Here is a 25,617-nt window from a genome sequence, read left to right as displayed (position 1 = left end):
AATCAGGTAGCCCCAAGAATGCCACACCTTACTGAAAGTCCAAACTTACCTGGAAATGGTTCTATCTCCCCTTGAAAGAGGGAGTTGCCCCTCATTTGAACAAACTTGAATCCCCTTCACCCAAGGATACTTTTTCTGGGCAAGTTTGCTGGCATAGAGTGATGGAGAGATACAGTAACCATCTCCCATTTTCAGTGAAAGCACTGAGGCAAAGGTTTTGTAGTTGTGACTTCCAAGTCAATGTATAAAAGGTATTCAAGATATCAGTGTCTAAGATGTCAATATTCAACTGTACCCCATTTCCTTTGTACAATGAGTTCAACAGACAACAATGTGTTATAACAGATATAATTCATTTATTTAATCCAAAACAATGTATCACAACAAATAAACGAGTTCATTTGTCACTAAATGCTTTATCATATATAGCACCTATACAACTGAGAAGAGAGAGGAATCCTACACACATCCTGTGATAGGCAAGAATTACAAAATAAAATCTTAAGGATACATAACACAAAGATTTGATGTATGGATTGATGTATATTTTTGACTGTTTTTAAATAGAAATGACTTAAATAACACAACCCTAAAATATAAGGAAATCCATATTTTCTATGGTTCTTAGACATGTGACTTTGTATATCTTCTTATGTAATTCTATACCAAAATTTTGCACATATTTTTAACACTGTAACAAAATATTACAATTTTCTCCCACTGTGCTTGGCAGAAATTATTCAGGGTACCTATCTGAATATAGATCCATGAGAACTCTTTGATCTATTGCTGATTTCCGTAAAAAAAATCTGTTTGTGTTATTTATCCTTAAACTTCATTATGCTTTCAATATTTTTTTTTGAGAAAGACATAAAGTTTAATTCTATAATATGTTTGGAATGCAAGATGAATTGTTTGGCACAATTATTTAGCTTAGATCTATGAAAGGTATTGGGTGCTGACACAATGAAAATGAATTATTGTCCCATTCCAAGTAATTTAAACTTTTAAGAAAATATTTACCAGAAACACATCCAGCTTTCAAATTAGGCTATGAGTTTATTTCTAAGATGTGTGCCTGGGTGATGCATTATGTAAAAGAGATGAATATGATGTGAAGTCTTACACAGAAACAAGTATCCCAACATAAATCAAGAAGGCCAAGGGCCACAACGCTAACCTGAGTCACTGAAGTCATATTTACTGAAAGTCCCTATCAATAGTATAATCAAAGAATTGGGAGAATCTTCTCCTATAATTTTATCTTAACTTACACATTTTAATTCCACTTGATCTTTTTTTAAAGTACATATAATGGTCATTCTGACATTTATCAATCCCTTAATCTTAATAAAACTCCTTAATTCCCTTCAAACTTCATCATTACCTGATATATTATGCTAATATTTTTAGGTATAAATTTAATTCATATCCTTGAAAAAATATTCCCATATGTGCAAGTAATCATAGTTGTGAAATATATTTTGAAGTTTACCAAACATTTTCAGAGATTACTCTTTTTAGCACTCTGATATAGCACTTTTGATTAAAATATATATTTAATGAACAATCAACACCTGTTCATTTTGAAATGCAAACAGGGACATTTAGAACAGTAAAGAATGTATGAAGTGAGCATACTTACAGTGGAGGCCTGTTTATATCATAGTTGTAATGTGTTACAAAGAAGTACAAAATATCAACTAGATAATCAAAATCATTAGAAACACAAAAACTACTGACATCCTCAAGTGTTCCCTATATCCAGGCTTTACTGTATATTAAACATCATCTGTCTCTCAAACTATTGGGAATGTAGCCTTATTGTTAATAAGAGTGATTTCCCTTATCACAGGGGTAATGAACCTTAATGAAATGAACTTTGTGGCATTTAATAAATATTATAAAAATAAACTAATAGGAATAAACAGAACACCAATATAGGAGAATGCATGAGTAAATTACATGAATTTGGTTTAAATACTTTTGATCATGACACATGTCATATTAAAACTGATGCATCAAAGTCTGTACATAAAGTGGCCTATATATCCTCTGAAATTCTTTTTAGAAATGTTCATTGACAAACTGTACACTAAAATACTGCCTGCATCAAAAGACAATGAGGAAAATAGGCAAGTAATGGGATAGATGTCAGACACTTTTTCTTTATGATGTTACAAACTAAGGTTGTTTTTTCCATGAACTCTGAAAAGAAGCTTAAATCATAAAATTTGTTTTGAATCATGGATCTCTATACACATGCATCTTGATCCTTTCTGGAGGCTCTGTAAATTTCTATAAAATTCAACAAATTAGAAACAAGCCCTAGTACATAAACCATGTCACCAACTACAGTGTATCATTCTTACGTGTTGTACTCAAGTTTTGAAATTTTGCATAAATTTTCACTTTGTCTAAAATATTTCCCTTTCGGTAAAATACTTAATATAAATATAAGATATACAATACAATGTAGAATTATGCACAAAATCAATACCAAACAGATAGGAAAACAACAAAAAATGTATGATACAAAGATGTATATCAACCTAAGATTGCTCTAGAAAAACAATGCTGTGAAGATCATTAAGCTGAAATTTTTGTGTGCATGCAGGAATGATACGTACATGTATATATCCAAACTGTCAAGCTAGCTACCTTAATTAACAATTAGACATGATTATTGCAATAATACTGTTAGGTAGAAATCTTCGTTGCTTGCGACAAGAAAGTCACAGTTGTAATTCAATACACATTATTAAAATACATTTAAATAAAAAAAAAATCACACATAATTCTAGTGTTCGTAAAAACATGGACGGAGAAAATAAATAAATGGAAGCAACTGCCTTCATGTCATAAATAAAGAAAAAAAAATATACAAGTAAAATACATAGTTTTGCAAGGCAGAAGTTTCCTAACAAGTTTTTCTTTCCCTTTTTAAAAATTACCCCAGAGCTATGAGACAAAAAATAACATTGCTGATCACTCATCCTCAAACAAGGCACTATGCATGGAGGAGTTAACGTTCTGAAAGTGTGGACCATCTCTATCTCCAACATCCACATCAGATCCCGTAGACGGACTGCTGGTTGTCAGGTCCAGAGGTCCATCCTGGCATTTGGTTTCCAGGGACAGTTTATCACTTTCAATGTCCAGTTTGATGGGAGAGCTCGGAGACACGGTCACCAAGCTGTCAGCTGCTGGAATCGACATTGACTGTAGTCCCCCAGTAAGGACGGCAGACGACAACATTGGATTGGAGGGAAATATTCCATGAGGAGACATATAATGAGCTGGCATGCTTTGTTGAAGAATGCAGCTCGTAGGAATGCTGTATAATTTCTGATTAACGCTGGTGGGAGAGGGATTGGAGGAAATGGGCGGAGACGGATTTTCTGGCGGCGACCTCCGCAGTTCAGGAGATTTTGATTTGGAACTCTTGCTATCATTTTCACCATTGAAGTAATGTCCATGAGTGCGGACATGTTTGCGTAGAGAGCTTGGATCAGTATAACGTTTGTTGCAGCCTGGCATTTTACAGATGTATGGCTTCTCCTCTTGGTGAGTTCGAACATGCTTGAATCGGTCACTAGAATTTGAGTATGCTTTGTTGCATCCTTCAAAAGGACAGATATAGGGCTTCTCTCCTACAAAAAATTTTCATGATGTGAATTTTGTCCATGTATTCATATCAAACAAATAATCATGATATAAATTCAGCCAAAGTCAATTGGTTCTTCTTCAGTATTACGCAAAATTAAAAGTCATTTAATTATAACAAATTTTTGCAATTATAGTCATATTGAGAAATGGTATCTCTAAACACAATAGCTCAGAATTTCAAAAAGAAAGTGTTTTGTGCCCTATTCTTTTTCTTTCTGATTTATCAAAAATTTAACTTATGGCAGTTTCCTGTTTTTTTTTTATCTGTACAGAATCAGAGTGAATGACTTACCTGTGTGGGATCTGTTGTGAATCTTAAGATTCTCTAAGCGAGAAAAGCATTTTCCACATAAAGCACAGCTATGAGGCTTTTCATTGGTGTGGGTCCTTATATGGATAAGCATTTTGTACCTAGAAATGACAAAGTTAATTAAATTACTATAACATCATTTTTTCCCCCATCAAATATAGATGTATATCAAACAACAAAGAATTGGTAAAAATTACAATTTATTGCATCTCAAAAATCTAAGAGAAGTATATTTCCTAATTTATTTTCGAATTAATCTCCTAAGTAAAATTTTCATGCATATTATTTTTAGATAACATCTGTCAAATTTTGACCAGAAAACTTTGAGCCATTGGCTGGGCTGAGATATAAATGAAAGTATCCATAAAATATAACAAATGAATTTCCATTATCTTATAAAAAGATCTAGCTGTTGATCAGGACCCTACCTCGCATTGAATCCCTTCCCTCTTCTAGGACAACCTTCCCATTTACACTGATAGTCTATATCAGGTCTCTCAACCTTGACATGCTGGTCATTGACATGGTTGACAAGGTCGTCCATTTTGAGGAACTTGCTGTCGCAGTGCATCCATCGACACTGGTGGAACTGTACCCTGGGGGGAGAGTCCTCCTTATCCTTAGGGTACAGCCTAAGGTACGGAAAACCACTGGTAGGAGAACCATTACTGGACTGGGATGTCTGCAAATTATTAAAAGAAATTTTTTTTTAAAGTTCTCTTATTTTTGCATAAACACTTGCACTTTTTGAAATTGATTTCTTGAAAAATTCTGTCATTTAATATATTTTAAAATGAATTGTATCTCATATCTAGAATTTGGTAATTCTAAAATATAGTTTTCTTCTGATTTTTTTTTAAACAAAATTGTTTTGATCTACAAAATCATCCATTCCAATATTCAGCATTTACCACTGATTTCCTGATACTTTCATCTGAAAAGCTGTAATTTTCAGTACCTCTTTTTTTATTTATTTGGCAGTCACTGGCAACAAATGGAATTTTAAAATGACACATCACAGTGATTTTCACACTTACATTTTGTGAATCCTCTGATATTGTGGGTGTTGGGATCAGTGGGGATGCAGCTGCTAAGGGTCCTGGAAACCCCTGGGTGTCGAGGGTATTTATTTGTAGGTCTGTATGATGGACATTATTTGAAATTCTAAAATTTGGAGAAGTAACAGAGAGATTGTGGACAATATCACTGTAGCTCAATTCTGGTGAAGCTGCTCTTATATTAGCATCATAAGATGTATTATGCTTATTTGTAAATAAATGGTCCGCCTGGAAGTTTGTTAGCATTCCGAACGAGAGTGGGGGGTCACACGACAGGGACGGTGTTCGATTCTCTGGGACTACCTCCAATCCATGTCCTAACTCTTCACTCACGTGACTGTTACTGGATTTAGAATCTGTAATCAAATTCAAATATTAAAGGTTCAATTTATATCAGCTATGACAAGTATATAGCATTTAAATAAGAGTTAAAGCATGTCAAACAGGAGGTCCAAGAGCCTTGCTGGTCACCTGAGTAACTTCCATGGATACTTCGAAATCCACTCTTTTTGTTCACTCACATTAAAAAAAAAAGGTTAATTTTAAATTATGATTCTTTGAAATATGCTGGTAAATGATTGTTTACTGAAGACAGACTTTTTTTTCAATGTGGGGATTTTGAGCCTGTTGGGGGTCATACTCCATTATAACAACTGAACACTTAAGTTTATTTGGGGGTGGGAGAATGTAACTGTTACATCTAGCTTTTTACTAAGACTTTCTAATAGAAATAGTGGTTGTTATTACCATAATTTGTTCTGTTATTTCAATTAGTTGATCATACTTTTGTAGTAGTGCTAATTATACTTGATTATAAGGCAGACAGCTTGCTGCATGTATGCATATCCATAAGCTGATTTCAAAGATGCAATGCACTTTAAACAGTGACCTAGTTAGCCTCACCTTTTAAAGCTATACCCTACATCCTGAGTCTGGCATTTTATAATGCTGGAAATGGACTAATCATGGAAACATTTGGCCTTATAAATTTTCAGCAATAAAAAGGAATTTTATAAAGCTTTAATTTGTATGCTCAACTCTTTAAAGGAGGGTTATGAGCATAGACAGGGTTGAATTGAAACAGTTGGGGACATAAAAAAAGTAGAAGTGTGTTTAGGGTTCCTCCCCTGAAGGGTGGGTTGTATGTTCGTTCGCCCTAAAATTTGTTCGCCCATGATCCTGTTTGCCCTGATTCCCGTTCGCCCCGAGTTCACTCGCCCTAAAACTTGCTCGCACAGGGTCCGTTTGCCCTATTTTATGTAGCATAAGGATCTAATGGATTTCTTCAAAGGTAAAACCTTCATCATCCACTGTTCAGTTCCATAATGGACCAATTAACGTCTCAGTCCTTTGTTTTCAAAACATAGCGCAATTCGTAAAAATAACACAGATGTGCATGTCCCCCTAATTAACATTGAAAATTTGATATTAAACATCTAATTAACTATAACAGAATGCAAACACTAAGGCCTTCAAAAAACATTAGAATCAAATTAACCAGAAGTCTCTGTCGAGACTGAAACTCTACTGGTTTGTACTTATAGCAAAGGAAGAGAAAAAGTCTCTTTATGTTCTTAATGTAGTCTACTTGTGTGCCAAGTTATATTAAAATCAGACCAAAACTGTAGGAGGAGTAGCATTTTGAAAGAATTTCACAGAAATTTCTATTTTTTAGTAACCTCGGCAACACCGTTCATCGAAATCAAAAGCCGATATACAGAATTATGTATCTTAGTGTAGTCTACTTGTGTGCAAAGTTATATTGAAATCAGACCAAAACTATAGGAGGAGTAGCATTTTGAAACAATTTTACAGAAATTTCTATTTTTAGTAACCACGGCAACTACGTTCAACGAAATCAAAAACCAATACACAGAATTATGAATCTTAGTGCAGTCTACTTGTGTGCCAAGTTATACTGAAATCAGACCAAAACTGTAGGAGAAGTAGCATTTTGAAACAATTTTACAGAAATTTCTATTTTTAGTAACCACGGCAACATCGTTCATCGAAATCAAAAACCGATACACAGAATTATGTATCTTAGTGTAGTCTACTTGTGTGCCAAGTTATATTGAAATCAGACCAAAACTGTAGGAGGAGTAGCATTTTGAAAAAAATTTAACAGAAATTGTGTGCCAAGTTATATTGAAATTATGTTTCTTAAAACTGTGCCAAGTTATATTGAAATTAGACCAAAACTGTAGGAGGAGTAGCATTTTGAAAAATTGTTTACAGACAGACGGACAGCTAGACAGACAGACAGACAGACAGATGGACGGACGCTGGACGCATTACTATCGCATAAGCTCTTCTGGTCTCTGACCAGTAGAGCTAAAAATTAAGACTAAATAAACATAATTTTTTGAATTGGAGTTTGAAAAAAAAAAATCCCAAGATCTTAAAGAAATTAACTAGAATAAATAATATATGTTAATATTTAATTATATAATTATATATCTACAAGTACATATAAGTATTGGCCAAACCAAATATAGAGCGAACAATATTTCGGGAGGACTCTGTGCGAACTCCTGCGAACAGGTAGATCGGACGAACGAACCTGATACCTGAAGGGTGTTGAGGGGGAATACCTGAATAACTGGGGGGTTAATTATTATAAGCAGGGAAAATGCCTGATCCCCTGGGTCTTGGTAACAACCCTGACAAACCATGAATTCATAATTCTGTTCTCCCAAATGCAAGAAACTGAATTTAGGTGAAAATGACTCAGTCATTTTGGAGACAGATAAAAATGTGGAAAAAGTAACAAAAGGTCACACATGACTCAGAAGATATTAAAATTCGAATGGATTTCAATAAAAATGACTTGTGGGTAATTATTAGTTTTAAAAATTTATCCAATCACTGAATCACATTTATTGAGGAAAGATTATACTGTACCTGAGAGGAGATTTCCTGAAAGTTTGATACATTTCGTCATACTCAGTACATTACACGTATCAAAGTCACTCCGAGGCTTGTCTCCACTCTCATTCCCATTTTCTTCTTGCATCAAAATCTGCCTCTTTTTATTCTGTTTCCTAGAAGCTGAATTCAACAAAACCTGAAAAAATGAATTTTTAATCTCAATGAATATGACAAAGTCCAGATAAACAAAACTTTAACAAACACAAACAATAGCCCATGGGCATCTGCTGTCACTAAAGTATCAGGCAAAAACTGTCTACCTAGCAGACAGAACATCAAAGGCCTAGAGGTCACTCAACCATCAACAAAAACATTTCTGAAATCATGTTCAAAAAACTTTACACTCTCCCCATCTGACCCAAAATGACCATATATAAAAAGTATCTGATCACCCTCTATTAACTGAACCCATTTTTATATTTGACACATTTTTTTTTAGTTCTCTGTGCACTTCCTCCTGGGGTCACAAGTTCAATCCACCATTTTTTAAATTCAAAATAATATTCTTATAAGTCTTGGGTAATAAAGAAAAAAAATACAAGCAAATGCAAAGCATGAATTTTAATGTGACATTTATCAATTTACAAAATTTTAATAGTTTCTTGTGAATTTTTCTTTTTTAGAATAAGATACTAGTATTTCAGTAGTACATTTTACAGACATGCAAATCTTGAATCTGCATGCATTACAAGCAATATGAGCTGCATTTTTGGGAAATTTATTTTGCTATTAAAATGTGTCATTTTGGTAAATTTGTACATCATTTTGGTAAATTTGTAATTTTAACCTTTCTGATCAATTAGACTAAAAATAAAGTATTAAAAATGTTTCAAAAGAAAGACCTCTGTATTATCAAATATTTAGTATTATTCAATTAAGAAAACGATATTGTACAAGATGACAATAATGTAATTCTGCATCAATAAAAGAGTTTTGCAACAGAAAATTTTGCCAACAAAGTTGCTGCTTATATTGCTTTCAGCACAAATGAAGCAATAAACGTGAACATTTCTACTCCTATTGCAAAATTTACTATATTTATTTCTGGAGTATATTCAGATATGTGATGATCAGAAAGAGAACTGCCGGGGGATATATTTATTTAATGAAAACAATATTATCTTGATAAGCAAAAGAATGTCCTTATAGAGTGGCAATTCTAACAATGGCAAGAAAAATGTAGTTTTAGCAAAAGAAAATAACAATTTTTAAATAAAATAAGTCTACTGCATATTTGGTTGGTCAGTTCCCCTTAAACCTAGCAGAAGCATTCTACATACTGTACAGTACATGTATATGCTTTATATTAATTAAATATACGAATGCACCTACCTTGATGTTATGAATATCCAAGAATATACAAATTACATGCAATTATTTTTATATCAAACATTTAATGCTCTTTTAATTCTAAACAATCTGATGAAAATCATTTCACATCTCTTGACATATATTTCGACCATATACTGGTAAAACTAAACTGGCCCAGTGATACAACTGTGATACCAAGAACATGAACATACAAGGATTTATAAAAATTTTTACATACTTAGGTAACAGAATTAATTTTATAATTCTATTGTTTTTGAAAACTGAATCATTCAGCTTAATGTCCCGATAAATGAAATTAATTTTGATACTCTATCATTTAATTTCAAAATATTTACCCATATTGAAAAAAAAAGTCTTTTTAAAAGAATCAACGAAAAATATGGAGTTGGAAAATTAAACAATCTTTGCTTAAGCTCATTACATAATTATATTTCTGTTATGCATCCTCCTGAAGCATTTCCAAATATATATATATATAAATTTTTAACTTTGCATGGTAACTTAAATATTTGATTTATGATTCTGCAAAAAAAAAAATCTTTAAAAATTGGAATAAATCATACCTCTGACTTCATGATTATTGCTCAGGTACAGACCAGTGTCTTGTCAGGATGTGGAATAATTCTGCATGGTTCACCTACAAAAATATATATAATGGCATACTTTATTGTCAATTATCACTTATGTTTCACAGTTTTTATCTACCCTACTGCCCAGATTTATTCAGGTCCGTCACCTTGCTAAACATATAAACTAGGTCACTATCCTCAATTCCTAAAAGTTCAATATAATCATTTGTTTTACTGGCATTTAGATGTGTTAATTGAATTACATGTGAACACAGACACATGACGTTTGCAGAAGCATCTTCCAATAAGATTTCTTAAGAGACCTCTAAAAATAAACCCTTGGAAAGTACATGCCTCTGCATCATTAAGTCTCCAATCAATTCAGGATAGATAAATGGCAAAAGCCCACTCTCTTAGGAAGTTCCAACAATCACCTACAAATTCATTTACTAAGTTACTCTAATTACTTAGATCCCTGTCCAATTACTGATCCTCATGCACTTAGTAACCAATTCTCATGCACTAACTAAACTTAACCAATCCTCATGCACTAATCATTCACTAACTCAACCAATCCTCATGCACTAACTTAACCGATCCTCATGCACTAACTTAACCAATCCTCATGCAATAACTTAACCAATCCTCATGCACTTACTCAACCAATTCTCATGCAATAACTAACCAATCCTCATGCAATAACTTACCCAATCCTCATGCAATAACTTACCCAATCCTCATGCACTAACTTAACCAATCCTCATGCACTAACTTAACCAATCCTCGTGCACTAACTTAACCAATCCTCATGCACTAACTCAACCAATTCTCATGCAATAACTAACCAATCCTCATGCAATAACTTACCCAATCCTCATGCAATAACTAACCAATCCTCATGCACCAACTAAACCAATCCTCATGCACTAACTTAACCAATCCTACTTACACTAACTGATCCCTATGCAATTCTTATTCACACAATTACTGATACCCATGCATCCATTAATCGTTCCCTATCTTCTCACTTACCCCATGCACTAATTGATATTTGTATAATCCTTGATAGATCTCCATGTACTCATAAGAAGATTCCTTCCCAATCATTAACAGTTTAAACTCATCCTCTATTAATTTACTGATCTTCATGCAGACTTGATCCCAATGCAATCATTCACTGATCCCAATTTACTTACTAACTGATTCCTAGTGTTGCAAAATCAGGCCAAATTTAAAATCGATTATCAAACTGAATAAGTGGCATACAATTGATTATATGATGGATAATTTGAACTTTTTTTAAACGAAGTTAACCATGAAATTTTGCATAAATTATAAACCATGAAATTCTGCATAAGTAAGGGAAGTTAATGATTGAAAAGTTAAAGCCATGGCTGTTCTCTCTAAGAGAGCTTTCTAAGTTTCAGTTTTAGGAATAATTCTTTCAAAAGAATATTGATCTAAAAACATAGCTTTCCAAGGTTTGTATGTGTTGCCTGTTTTCGAGAATTATCAAAGATGTATAATAAAACTTGAGTTTTATAGTATAGTTCTGTAGACACAGTATTTGATATACAAATTTTAATTTTTCAGTTGATTTCATAATAAATGACGTTTTTAAGATTACATCAATGAAATAAATTAAATAAAATTTACACAATCACTAATGTGAGCTTGCATTGGATGATTTGCCATATACAGCATTAAGTTAGTCAAAACTTTATTAACAGCTCACTTTGGTAGAATCGTCACTCTTCTACTGTGACATGGTTTAGTCATTAGAATTTAGCAAATAGAAATTATCTTAGGCAAATATTAACAGCATATGGTCTTATAAATAACTTTATAATAATGACATTACATAAAATGTACTCTTAAATCTGACAAAATTAGTGCTAGATTTAACATTGCTAATGTACGTACATCAAAGTATTTAATACAACAAACATTATTTACAACATTGATTCTACTAGTATTGGAAGTAAGACACTGCATTAAGTAGATTATTAGAAAGACAATGTACAGAAATATATTCAATATAATCTGGTATCTTTACACCACACAGGGATTTTTCTTATAAATCATATTACAGATTCTATGTTTCTTCATAATAGGAAGAGCTTATCCAGGAACCACTTGCATGTGTTACAACCAATGTGGACTCTCTTTCTCACAAACATGGAATTTTTCAGTAATTTTGACATTTTCTGATGGATATTAATGACAATCAAAGTACTCAGAAGTACAGAGAGCCGGGCTCATTTACAGAGTACGAGGGGCTATCAAAAAGTTCATGGACTAGCGCCATAAAATTAAAACCGCTTTAGGTACATCAATGAATTTCAAAATATTTATTTATCATCATCTTTTCTATCTATGGAATAAATCACAAATCATAAATTTTATTTTTAAATAAATTAGTAAAGTTTTTGTAAGCAATGGTATGTCCAGGCGGGGCAACCTCGAAAACGGCGTTTTTTTCGACTTAAGTGTAACTAAGATAAACTATTTTGAGATGGACATTTGCCATCCAAAAATTCCGTTAATTCAGGTATGTGTTGGAACACTTTTGCTCCATAAAATATGAAATTTTTACCTCATTCTGGAATTTCTATGAAATTTTATTTTAAATTTTACATGGAGTATCCAAACAAATATTGCCTTGAACATGACGTCAAAAAGGGTGAGGGGTTTTATTTTCCAACATTCTATAAAGTTTTGCCTCTTGAAAAACTGGTATACACCTAGGAAATTTTTAAACTGGCTACGGAGAATAAAATTGCATCCAGATTAATTGTTTTTTATTGCCAAAATAGATTCAGAGAGAAAAGGGATGCAAAGTTAATGTCGATTTGTAGTCAAAGTTTGAAAAATCGATCACGTCAAATAATGACGTTGATCATGTGTTTTATAGCTATATTGAACTCCAAAAAAACAAAATATGCTGACACAATCAAGCGAGGATGTCTCTCAGTGTAAATTTGTGATAATATATGCACTGAGAGCTGCTGTTCATGACATTGTTAGGTCATAAAAACAAGACGGGTTGAAGTCATTACTTAGCTCTAGAGAATCACATCAAAATAAGTATACGAAGTAGAATAAGTGGACATTGAAAAATAATGACGTTGTCGGACGTCATGAAACTAAACGGCGACGGCGCCGGGTGATCATATAATGTCGTCTTTATCTTATAATAATTTGGGGAATTATGAAGGTATCAAGCTAAAATTTTCAAACTTTCTTTATATTTTGTTGCTTTATGCTCCTTATAAATTTTTTAAGCTCATACACCATAGTATTAATTTTATAGCCTCAGTCCACGAACTTTTTGATAACCCCTCGTAGAATGGATTTCTTACATGAATCACGTTTATATTCTGATGAAAAAATTATTTTAAAACTATCAATATAAATGATAAGACACTGACAGTGAGTTTTTCAATCCTAATACCACGGTCCGATTTTGTCAGAATCAGAATTAGTCTGGTACCGCAGCTGAATGTAAACAAACAGGCCAGTCTGGTTCCCTCTCCTGCTTTACCTCGTACGTGTAGAGAACTACGGTAACACTGATCATCAAAAATCCTTACGCTAATGAACTATGTTCTTTGACTTATGAAGTTTTCAAAGTCATTACTACTAATGTTTATTTTATATAGATAAAACTTTTGTTGTTTTATTTAGCGTTTGTATTATCTCAAAAGCGGTTGAGAGTAAGAACTATATTTTTGCAAGTAACTTTAAAATGGCGACTATGGGGTCAACATCCTGCCTTGAACAGGATCACATAAGCCGGCAATTGCTCTTTGAGCAATAATCCCGGCTAAAAATGACAAGCCTCTGGAATTTCTCAGAGAAAGTTTGAAAAAAATGTTACAGTTATCTCTCTTGGCAAAGGATTGCATGAACACTTTTTTTGTGCATTTTTTGACTGCATCTCCCCTTGCAAGAATCTCAGATCCCCTTATCTCCAAAAGATTTGGTCAGAATAGGCCCAAAGTGGATTATTCCTGGCATATACTTCGTATGCCATTTTTTCATAAAAAAGACTATTGCTCACGTGAGCTAACAATCTATGAAAAGTTTAAACATATAATGTCCACCACATGCTGAATTAGATCAATTATGTATTAATTCACCTGATAATTTTAATTCCATAAAATCAAAGAAAAATTGTCATTTAACTCACGTACATTACCCAGTATGTCAATAGTAAGACGTCACTTGAAAATAATTGAATATCAATCTACAATTATGACCCAGACTGGATACATCAAACAAACATGCTATCACTGTTAATAGCTCTAATCTCAGTTCACTACAGTACATAATTCATCACAACATCAATGTTTAGAAAAGAAAAAGATTAATGCAGTAGATGTTTTACAACATTGTATTTGCCATATTTAATTATCAAACTTGTTTGAATATTGGTATGTTGTTTACCTGAGAGAGAGAGAGAGAGAGAGAGAGAGAGAGAGAGAGAGAGAGAGAGAGAGAGGTTTTTCGATAAAATGCACAATATATAAATACCATGAATTTTTAAAATGCAAATTTCATTATTATAAAATAATATAAGCAAGTTTACTTAAACATTTATGCTAACTAGAAGTCAAGTTAAAAAATTCTTCCTTACCAATACACCAAGTTTCTTCTGCTCTGCTGATTTATACCCCAATATTGTCATGAAATGTGTGAAGAGATATTAAAAGATATGCTTAACCGTTTATCTACCTATCAAATCCAAATCAAGTGTAGCAAGAGGCTCCTCTATGGGGGGTACTTGAACGAAAAAATTACTACAAAGTAATTATCCTGTGAAATGCATCAACTTGTGCCTATTCAATGAATATGGTAACTTTTAAACTTCCAGAAACTATTTCATTATGGTACAACCACCGAACACATTTGCATTTACATTTCGCCATTTATTTGAATCTTTAATTAAACCTCCCTGTTACCTCCTAGGGAATTGATTACATATTTCGCACACAAGTACCCCCTATAAATGTTTTTGTGTGGGTCATTTATATGTAGACCTTTTAAATATACACCACTGCACATACAGAAAACCCGGCTCATAATAAGAAATAAACAATTATCACAAGCTGTCAGTTGCAGACTACGATCATGGGGGGTTACACTTTAACTCATAACAATACAACCATTCCATGCCCCCTACAGATTGTTGAATTTGATTAGAATTTAATTGGAGAACTTATACATGCAGTAGAATTAATGTGACAACCTAGATTGAATTCTTTAAGCTTTATCCTATAACAATGCCATCTTTTATACAATAATACCAGAAAGTTTAAATTGCACATCTTATGAAATCTGAATTTAATCAAGATGAAACTTGAAAATCAAAACACGTCAGAGAAGAATTGCAATGGGCACACAGTTGTCCTATTTGGCACACTAGTAAATTACAATGCATATCGAATGTTGGCAAATTAAATCAACTGTTACTGGAGTTAAAACAAAGTCTAAATTTGAACTAAAAGTTGTGCCTCTGTTCTACACATGTAGGTAAATCTGAAAAAAAAAGCTTATATATAATATGCTCACAAGACCCTCCCCCCCCCCCAAATAAAACTCTGAAATCTGAAAGTCATTCAGGACTCCAAAGTAATGTTAAATCAATAACCCTGGCCTTAATACGACTCTGACCTTTCATCTATAGAAGTAAGGTGTTTGCATGTTGATTTTTTGAAATGTTGAAAATAAAACTCCACTAGCAAAAGTTATTAAGTACAATTTGAGGTAAAACTGTGCAGACTGCTGAAAATATACTGTCATAATCCTGGTCAAGAGCTACCATTGTATCAAGGAAGAGCCAGAGTCTGCTTCTCAGTTGAAATTTTTTGTCAAGACAAGAATTTCATCCTCTGTTGCTACATACAAGAAAACCTCTAATAAGTCAACCTTTTTAAAAAATTGTCAGATAAATCTTAAAATAGGTGGAACCTGCACTTTTTAAAATGTATATATGAATTCTATTAAGTTTAATGAACATAATAAGTTAAACATGCATTGTATTATTTGAATAATGGCTAATGCAACAAATGATAAGTACAAAATAAGACACAAAATCCCACCCAACCCCTAAAAAATTACAAAATTTAACATGTAAAATAATAATTAAAGCTGCTTTACTTTTTTTCAAAAAAAAAAAATATGTTGAAGGTAAAATGCCATTTTTAACCTCTAAACATAATGATATAAAATGAAGCCTTACTGCAATTCTCTCCAGGCAGGGGGTCCTAAGTTTTATTAATGTTCACAAAATTTTTGCAGTGCACTTCCATGCTCAACAGCACCAAAATGGAATGTTTACTCCTAGCTTTTGTAGAGGGCAAACAAATTAATGGCAAAAATGAATTAATCAGGTGAAAAAAGCCTGATAAGTCGGCAAGAAATGCCCCATGGAAGAGGTAGATTAGACTTTTGGGCAGTAAATTATCAACTTCAAATCATACACTTTCACTTTATTTCAATCAGTTTTTTCTTAAGATTTTTTCATCTACACTATCAAGCTAACTCAAAAACAAACTCAGACCCACTTAAAGGCTCATTAGTATTCAAAGGTTCCTTCATATGTGTCATGTTTATTCCCATCCCCTATATTTTTATAAAGTCATATCTATTCCCTATGTGTGAATTTGCTGGTCATATGTATTCCCTTCCTTATTATTGAAAGGTCATATGTATTACCTCTGTATTTTTTCAAAGATTATGTGTATTCCCTTGGTATGTATTCACATGTGATGCATATTCCCTCTAATCAAAGGTCAAGTGTATTTCCTCTCTATATTCCTTCAGTACGTCATAAAAGGTCACGTATATTTCCTCTGTACATATTTAAAGGTTGTGTATCTATTCAAAAGTAGTGTGTATTCACATATGTATTCAAAGGTAGTGTGTATTCACTTTGTATGTATTCAAAGGTAATGTGTATTGTGTGACTGTATGTCATCAAAGGTCATGAGTATTCCCTCCATATGTCATCAAAGGTCATGAATATTCCCTCCATATGTCATCAAAGGTCATGTGTATTCCTTCCACACGTCATCAAAGGTCATGTGTATTCCCTCCATATGTCATTAAAGGTCATGTGTATTCCCTCCATATGTCATCAAAGGTTATGTGTATTCCTTCCATACGTCATCAAAGGTCATGTGTATTCCTTCCATACGTCATCAAAGGTCATGTGTATTCCCTCCATATGTCATTAAAGGTCATGTGTATTCCCTCCATATGTCATTAAAGGTCATGTGTATTCCCTCCATATGTCATTAAAGGTCATGTGTATTCCCTCCATATGTCATCAAAGGTCATGTGTACTCCCTTCATATGTCATCAAAGGTCATGTGTATTCCTTCCATACGTCATCAAAGGTCATGTGTATTCCCTCCATATGTCATTAAAGGTCATGTGTATTCCTTCCATACGTCATCAAAGGTCATGTGTATTCCCTCAATATGTCATCAAAGGTCATGTGTATTCCTTCCATACGTCATCAAAGGTCATGTGTATTCCCTCCATATGTCATTAAAGGTCATGTGTATTCCCTCCATATGTCATCAAAGGTCATGTGTATTCCTTCCATACGTCATCAAAGGTCATGTGTATTCCCTCCATATGTCATTAAAGGTCATGTGTATTCCCTCCATATGTCATTAAATGTCATGTGTATTCCCTCCATATGTCATCAAAGGTCATGTGTACTCCCTTCATATGTCATCAAAGGTCATGAGTATTCCCTCCATATGTCATTAAAGGTCATGAGTATTCCCTTCATATGTCATTAAAGGTCATGATTTTTCCCTCCATATGTCATTAAAGGTCATGAGTATTCCCTCCATATGTCATTAAAGGTCATGAGTATTCCCTCCATATGTCATTAAAGGTCATGAGTATTCATCCATATGTATTTGAAAGTTCTTTGTATAGGTATCAAGAAATTGATAAGTCAAACAGAGTCCCAGTGTAATTATATAGCAGTTGAGACTTATTCATCCTCACATTTTGAAAATTGTCCCATGCAACAATGAATCGTGGCCTTGTAGTTAAAGTGATCATACAATTTTTGACCTTGACCTTTTGAATTAGTGACCAATGGCAAAGTACGATAAGCAGGATGCTATATAAATAGTCCAGAGTTTTTGGATCTAGTCCTTTTGACACATTATCTTTAAGTTTATCAAGCTACATGTTGTATCTACTTTTTGTGAGTTGAGTGAAATCTTGTTAGAAATATACTCTCAATTTTTTGTATTTCACTGATTTTTTAGGGAGTAAATACTGAGAGATACGTGTTGAGCAATAGGTCATGGGCACTGATTTACCGGGAACATGATGTAAAATTGCAAGAAAATATAATATGGAACCAACAAAATGGGATATTCTGACTTCATGGAAATTTCTTTTATCTATATTCAGTGTACTATAGTAATTTGAGAAAATCAGACAATTAATATTAAAAATATGTTTAACTTATTATTTTTTTTATTACCCCTTAAAACAAATATTAATCCTTAAAAGTTTTGAAATCGGCCTTGATAAGGATGAATAAGACGTTAAAGAATTAAAGATAATAAATGAATCTTTTTTTTCTCTAATTGCAGAAAAAAAGAGATGTTTGTAAAACATTTATGCCCCTTCCCCCCAAATAACTGGAACTTTTTTTAAGTGTAAAAGACATAACTCTGTCAAAAATGGCGCAATCATTCCCAAAACAGAACTTGACCTAGGTATTCATATGGTAAATCTGTATACTGAATTTCATTTCAGTATGTGCAACCACTTCAAAGAAAATTAATGGAAACTGCAAATAATTGGAATTTTTCTAAGTCCAAGGGGCATAACTCTGCTTAAGGTAGGTCCGTACTTTCAGAATTTTCTGTCAAACTGATAATTTTTCAATTTGAATACCTTGAACAAGTCTTAAACTTACTAAAACACCCTTAAAAGACATATCTTTGCAGGTTCATTTTCATACAACATGTCTCAGCGCACATACCTCTAAAAACTCAACAGCCAAAATTGAACATTAAAAAGTGTGAAATCATATTTTTCTTAGTTATGCACCAAATTACATCAAATTTATTTTAAAACTTATGAAGATAAAAAAAATATTCTTTTGCCAAGAGAATATTTGAAATCTTTACTGCAAAACATTAACAAATTGGTGTTGAACCTGTCCATGTCTTTCAGAAAAAATCTCAAAATATCTTTATATTTTATAATTCTCAAAATCCAAAATGTTTAGATGCAATTTTTTCTTTAAAACTAATAAGAATTATACCTAAAGTTAACAAAAACAGCTACTTTATTATGGTTGACCAGAGAATTTTAACAAAACAGTCTTTTGAAGACATATACCCCAATTTTTGGAATATCAATTTTTTCAATTATTCAATGCAAAATTTTTAAAAAGTAAAAATTAAATGGATGATATAGGCTCTAAATCAATAAAAATAGATCTCAGGTTAGTTTGCTTAAAAGAAAATTAAAAAGATTTAGGTCCATAAAAGCAATTAGGAATTTTTTTTCTGTGTATGTACTAAATGATATACAGATCTTATGGACAGACTGCAAAGTGTCAATTTCCATAAATAATGTATAATAAATGCTTCATATGCACAATAACACTATAATAAACATATATATACTTGCTAAATCATTTTCAATCACCCAAAATGATTTATATCCATAGAAAAGTGAAAATCAGAATGTTATATTGATGTGTAAAATTAGAACCGGATCCGTAAAAGTGTGGGCCTTCCTTAAAATGACTAGATCAAACCCAAAACCTGGCCTAGATATACCGAAGGACCAACCTAGGGGGCGACTGAGGCGAAATAGTCGCTTTTGGGCTCCAAACTTCACTGTAATTTATCATGAAAGCTAAGTTTAAGTCGCCTTAACATTTGCAACCCCTTTATCAAATACTCTGTCCGAAATCCTCTAGATTTTAGGCAAAAAAAAATTAATTTCTTGGTTCTCAGGCCCTCCCTCATCTCTTCCAAGGGTGCCTCATTGACCCTTTTTATTGCTAAATCAATAAAATATAAACACCAAATCACCTCCTTCATCATTTTTTGAGGTTTTGTATAATGTAAAAAGCTGCCTCATCATGTTTTGGGGGCAATAAAAAAGAAAAAAAAAGCCTCCCTCCCTCATCATATTTCTTGAAAAAAGGCCTGAGAACCAAGTAATTAACTTTGCATGACCTTACGCTTCCAAGTATGAAAAAGTCCATTGAAGTTTTGCACAACCAGACACAAAACAGCTGGTCAGCTATCGATGTCATGCCAAAGATGTTGAAGATGATTTTAGATCTTTTCATTGCCAAATAATTAATTCATGCTGTGAATACAGACATACTTTTACTGTTCAATTGTGGATTTATTGACTGTCCAAGAAATTACATGTCTGATATACGGAGTTCAATCAGCATGCAGTACATAGTACATGTACATCAGAACTTTTTTTTCAGAAAAAAAATTAAGTACATTGAAAACAAATTTTGAAGAGAAAATAACAAAAAATTATGATCAGGCTCTGAGGCTGAAAGTTTGAAATGAAATGATAGAATTTAAAAGTTAACTGTGCTTATTATGCAAGAAATGGAAAAAAAAACTTTACCTTGTCATTGTTTTTTAATTTTTTTTTGCTAGATATACCTTGTAATTGAAAAAAAAAATTCAGATTATTATTTTTTGATTATTTTTTACTAGCTAGGATGTCACTACAAAAAAATTATTGAAATGTATTTTAAGTTATAAACAATGAAATAGTTTCATTTTTAAAAAGTTTTAAAATGATCAGTGAGCATCATGCGCACCAAGAAGTCTCCCTAAATTTTAAAACTTCTCCCTAAATTTCTCTGAGGGAGAAGTGAAGTCTCCCTAAATTTTGGGTCTAGGTTGGTCCTTGTATACCAAATTTCATTTTAATATGTGTAACCTCTGCAAAGAAAATGAATGGAAACTGATGGTGGATTGAGCAACAGAGAGCAGCAAAGCAATATGCCCTCCCTTCTTTGAAGGGATTTGGTGAGGAATATTTCCGTTGTTGGTATAATGTAATAAATGTAAATAATATGAAAGCTGGATATTAGCTGAACAATAACAGTGCTTTAGCATTTGCTGAAAACTTTTTTTAAAGGTGAAAAGATGTCAAATCAAGCTGTTCAATTAAAGACGAGAGGCAACCAGACTGTATCTTTATGAGAGAATTCCATTTTTTGTGTAAGGCTTAAAGAATCTAGAAAATGCAACATAAAATGTGACTGATCTGGTCTATAAATTTTGAAACTGTCACCAGCTTATTTTTGACAATAAAGGAAAATCCTTCCTGAATTTTCAATAATATCTTGGGCCCAATTTTTTATATTGCATGTCTCATTATCTGTGGTGTCAAAACAAACTGCAGCACTCCATAAGAAACTAAGCATGTCCCTCTTCACCACGGATCTTGAGAATTCCACAAAGCCGATACCCCCAATGTGAAAATTCAGACATTTTTTAGGCCTACTCAACATGACAGTCTAGCGATATCCTGTGGCTTAAAGCTCCAAAGAAGTAGTCTTTTGATCTTCCAAACTTTACTGAGAGACCATTAAAGGTAGATATGTACATGAATATGATTATTGATCAGTATAAAAAAAAATACAGTTAAGAACATGATAAGCCTAAACAACCTTTTGTTTCTAAACCAACATTCCGCATTTCTTGATAAATGTGAAACTTTAATCGACGCAGCTTTAAAAAAAAATGAAATACCACGATACACTATAAATAAAGAAAAATTTGTCTCTTGATCAGCAAAGTATAGTCTAACCTGCCTTGGTGACCACCTACACTAAACAACTTCCTCTCATTCTAATTGTTCTCAAACTTTCTTCAATCAATTACAAGCATAAAGTTTCTGTCCCACATAACCAAAGAGTGTTCATGATGATGCATACTCTTAAACAAGCATCATTTGCTATCTACAATAATCTTAGAACATGTTCACTGACATTCAGTTACTGAAGGTCATTTAAACATTTTGAAAATGTCCCCTGACTGAGGTCACTTAAAATAAGTTAGACTTGAAGCCATGTCTATCATTTCCTACAGACACTGGTCTTTTGATTCTGTAATAGAACTTTGGCTAACCCTAGTGACAACAATATTCAATTCTGCACTTTGTTATACAATCTATACAATTCTCCAACTCTGGAATTATGTAAAAATAAAATTATAAGGTTTATCTACTAGTGATCATCATTATCATACTCTAGAAGTAAATGGTCAAATGTACACAGTGATGTGTCACCTTGACATATTGTAAAGACAGACAATTCTGTCCTCCTATGTCCCCTGTTCCATATAGGACACAGAAATTACTGGTTCTCCACAACATAAACTTACCAAAGACAGACAATGGTGTCCTCATGTATGTCCATATAGGACACCAAAATGGAAAGGTCTACCATACACCTAAACTTACCAAATTTGTATGGTACTGGAAACTGGTGAATGGTTTTTCTGGGTGTAAGTAGGCTAGATTGTGGTGGTATTCAGTGGTTTAGAATTACAGTTTTGCAATGTTTTTTTGTGGATGATTGGTTGATGGTTTTGAAATGGTCTTCTTCTTTTGAACTAAAAAGATTTTTAAAATTCATTTTAAATGGTTCATATGAACATAAAATATGTTAAATTGTTTACATAGAAAAAAGGTAATTGGGAAATACAATCATGAAGGTACATGTACCAACAAAAAATGCAACATCATAATTTCTTCAAAAAAATATCAGTAAGAATGTAAAAATCAACTTTACCAAAAATATACGTATATCATTGTCATCTTAATATTCTGAATAAAATTTGAAAATCAAATGATACACACTTACTCTCAAACCTGAGCTGCATGACTGCCAAACATTAAAAAGTTTAAGTAAACAATGAGATTGGTACTTAAATTACCTTTTTACATTTTATCTGTAGAAATAGGCCCTGCCACACCCATTGTAAAATGCTTTTGTCAATCCAGAACCTGAAATATACAGACAATAAACAGACAAGTGTCATAATACTGTACATTTAAACCAATTATCAAGCTAACCCATTAATTTCGATCATTTCAATACACACTCTTTAATACAAGAATAGACAGTTTCTGAATTTTAAAAAGTAGATCAGTGCATGAAATAAAAATATCACCCAAAATTGTCTGTTTATACAAGTAATAATATAGCAAAAATGGTATTGCGAATATTTCAATTAAATATAACCCCACATCCACCCCTTCCAAAAAAAAATCTGCTTATAATTATCAATGCATATAAAACTTCCCTTAGCAGTGAAGACTGCTCCTTATAAACAGACCACACAAAATAAACCCTTCACCTTATGAGATGCTGGCTGAATTTCCCTTTCTAAGTATAAATATACAGGTAAAACTTCCTCAGTTGTTTTTGTGTGATTCCCTGTCTGATATTAATAAATTTCTGTCGAATCAAGCACTCCCCTAAAACAAACTGATCATACGCTGATACACTATTGGAGGGCCTTTCTAACCCTCTATCACCAGGGATTTGCAATATCTTTTCTAAATATACACACGTACAGGTGATAATCTTATAATGTTTAAAGGATAATGTAGAAATTGAATTTCATTCCCAATTGTGTTGAATCAATATTCATTATTAGAGTAAACATTAAAACTGATACTTCATTGTGTCAACAACACAAAACCCACCAAAATATGCCGTGTCTCAAAAGAAAATCTCCTTGCGACACTGCATTTTAAAAGTTAGATACAAAATGTCAAACAATACATGTATTGAAAAATGAAAAATTCATGAATGTATATATACTTCAAAATTACAAATATACCACAGTAAGTTGCTATCTTTTAAGTTTACTAATTTGCAAGTTCAAGCACTAATAAACAGTTATATATTTTTTTCATTGAAAACAATTTTTCATACAGGATTCGGAAACTAATTAATGGTCATTAAATCATTAAAGGGACAACCAATCCTGTGTTTTTGGATGTACATGTACCTGTACTCCAACTGACCTGACAAAATATCCCCCCCCCTTTGCCATCATTTCTTTTGAGGACCTTATATATTTTGCATTTATGGGATAATTTAAAAAAACACCTATGTGGCAATGCACTTTAAAAATATTATGCACTTAAAAAAAAAAATTCAAAGTGCGTTAAAATTGGGACAAAATCAATGCACTTAAAAAAAGTGCCTAAATTTTGTCCCCAAAATTAATGCACCTGGAAAAGATTGTGCGTAATGCACTCAGAAAAGATTATGCATAATTTTTCAAAGTGCTTTATAACACATCTACCCACCTTGAAAAATATACACAAAATATTTAGGGAAAAAAGTTAAAGAAGGGCTGAAGGCCTATTTCAAAATCATGAAAAATACACAACTACTGTACAATATAGTAATATTTCAGATTTTTTTTAAAATTTAATTTTAATATTTTCAGACAAACAGGAATTTATAGGTTGAGCAGTAAACATAGTTTATTTCTGACCTCTCTAGCTGTTTTAGCACGACCATAGCAAAATGGAAAGAAGTTCATGTACATGTACTAGAACTTTGAGACATCAGACTTTAAGTCATAAAAAAAGTGTGCTAATTATTAAATAATAAAAGTTATATTTATCCATAACATACTTCTAAGACTTGGTCAAAGAAAACATATAAAAAGCATTTTTGAGATAATTAACTGATAAAATTGTTTTAAATTTAAAAGCTGAGATTAAAACAAAGTATATTTGAAGTGCATATTGACAAGGCAAATTGATTTGCTGATAAATTCCTTTATATGTAGAACAGGCCCTCCATGATAAAGCTGTGAGGGAATGTGCAACAAAATATGCCTTGTATTCTTTGGTCTAAATATGGAATTTATTTCAAGCTGAGAAATGGCTACCATTTTTTATGTAAAATACCATATATGTAATCTGAACTGTATAATTAACAGCGGGAATATTGATTCCCAAACGTTCAGGGGAACCTGCTCTTTATTGTGAGAATTTATTTTCAAAGAATCCAATCAAATAAAAGCTTCTATGATAAGAATAACTCGTTTCAATTAAGAAAAGGTCAATTCAATTTTGTTGAAGCTATTGCACAATTAGCCCACATATATATTACGAAAAGTGAAATGTACCGAGTGCCAAGAAGCAATCAAATGTCTGAAATATTGAAAAATTTAAACTTCAATTTCAAGGCCAAGTTTTGGACCACAAAACACTGGGGGTCCCTGGGTTTATGGGTGTAAAATTCAATAATGCAAATCACCCAAGCTTTACAGGATTAATCCTGTTGATGTAATATGTTCACTCATAATTGTCTACTTTTGAAATATTTCAGAGCACATGTGAAGTGTCTTTTCATTCAAATTGAAAAAAACAAAGTGAAAAGAGATTTTCAAGATTAAAACCAGCTTTTAACTTTTCAAAGTCGATGGAGAGAATGACATCACTTTTATTACCAACCAAAAAATCTCGCTCAAATTAATAGGACTTAGAAGGAATTCCTTAAATGAAAAATAGTTTTGGGGGGCCCCTTGCATTTTTCATTTCTTTTCTTTTTAAGATAGCATTCAATGTGTTGAGTGTTGCAATTTTAGAGATATGGGAGCCAATAAAATAATTCAGATTGAATAAGACAAACAGATCATGATATATAATTATTTTTTGATGTTTGCCACAA

The 25,617-nt window shown here is 32.5% G+C and overlaps 1 protein-coding gene across 1 annotated transcript in view; it reads right to left on the bottom strand.

The window, feature by feature from the left end:
- Positions 1-336: 336 nt before the first annotated feature.
- LOC134231203 (zinc finger protein ZIC 3-like) overlaps positions 337-25,617 on the bottom strand; it is a 30,266-nt gene continuing 4,985 nt past the window's right edge. The window contains exons 2-9 of the mRNA XM_062713123.1: positions 22,853-22,922; positions 22,377-22,528; positions 9,864-9,937; positions 7,942-8,104; positions 5,017-5,393; positions 4,408-4,661; positions 3,962-4,080; positions 337-3,653 (exon numbers count right to left, since the gene is read on the bottom strand). Coding sequence (XP_062569107.1) covers positions 2,989-3,653; positions 3,962-4,080; positions 4,408-4,661; positions 5,017-5,393; positions 7,942-8,104; positions 9,864-9,875 — 1,590 coding nt within the window. The 5' untranslated portion in view covers positions 9,876-9,937; positions 22,377-22,528; positions 22,853-22,922 and the 3' untranslated portion in view covers positions 337-2,988. The remainder of the gene's footprint in view (positions 3,654-3,961; positions 4,081-4,407; positions 4,662-5,016; positions 5,394-7,941; positions 8,105-9,863; positions 9,938-22,376; positions 22,529-22,852; positions 22,923-25,617) is intronic.

This window comes from Saccostrea cucullata, unplaced genomic scaffold, assembly GCF_032062105.1.
Source record: "Saccostrea cucullata isolate Sc308-1 unplaced genomic scaffold, CSIRO_AGI_Scuc_v1 ctg1020, whole genome shotgun sequence".
NCBI lineage: Eukaryota > Metazoa > Mollusca > Bivalvia > Ostreida > Ostreidae > Saccostrea > Saccostrea cuccullata.
This window is presented reverse-complemented; position numbering and strand designations above follow the sequence as displayed.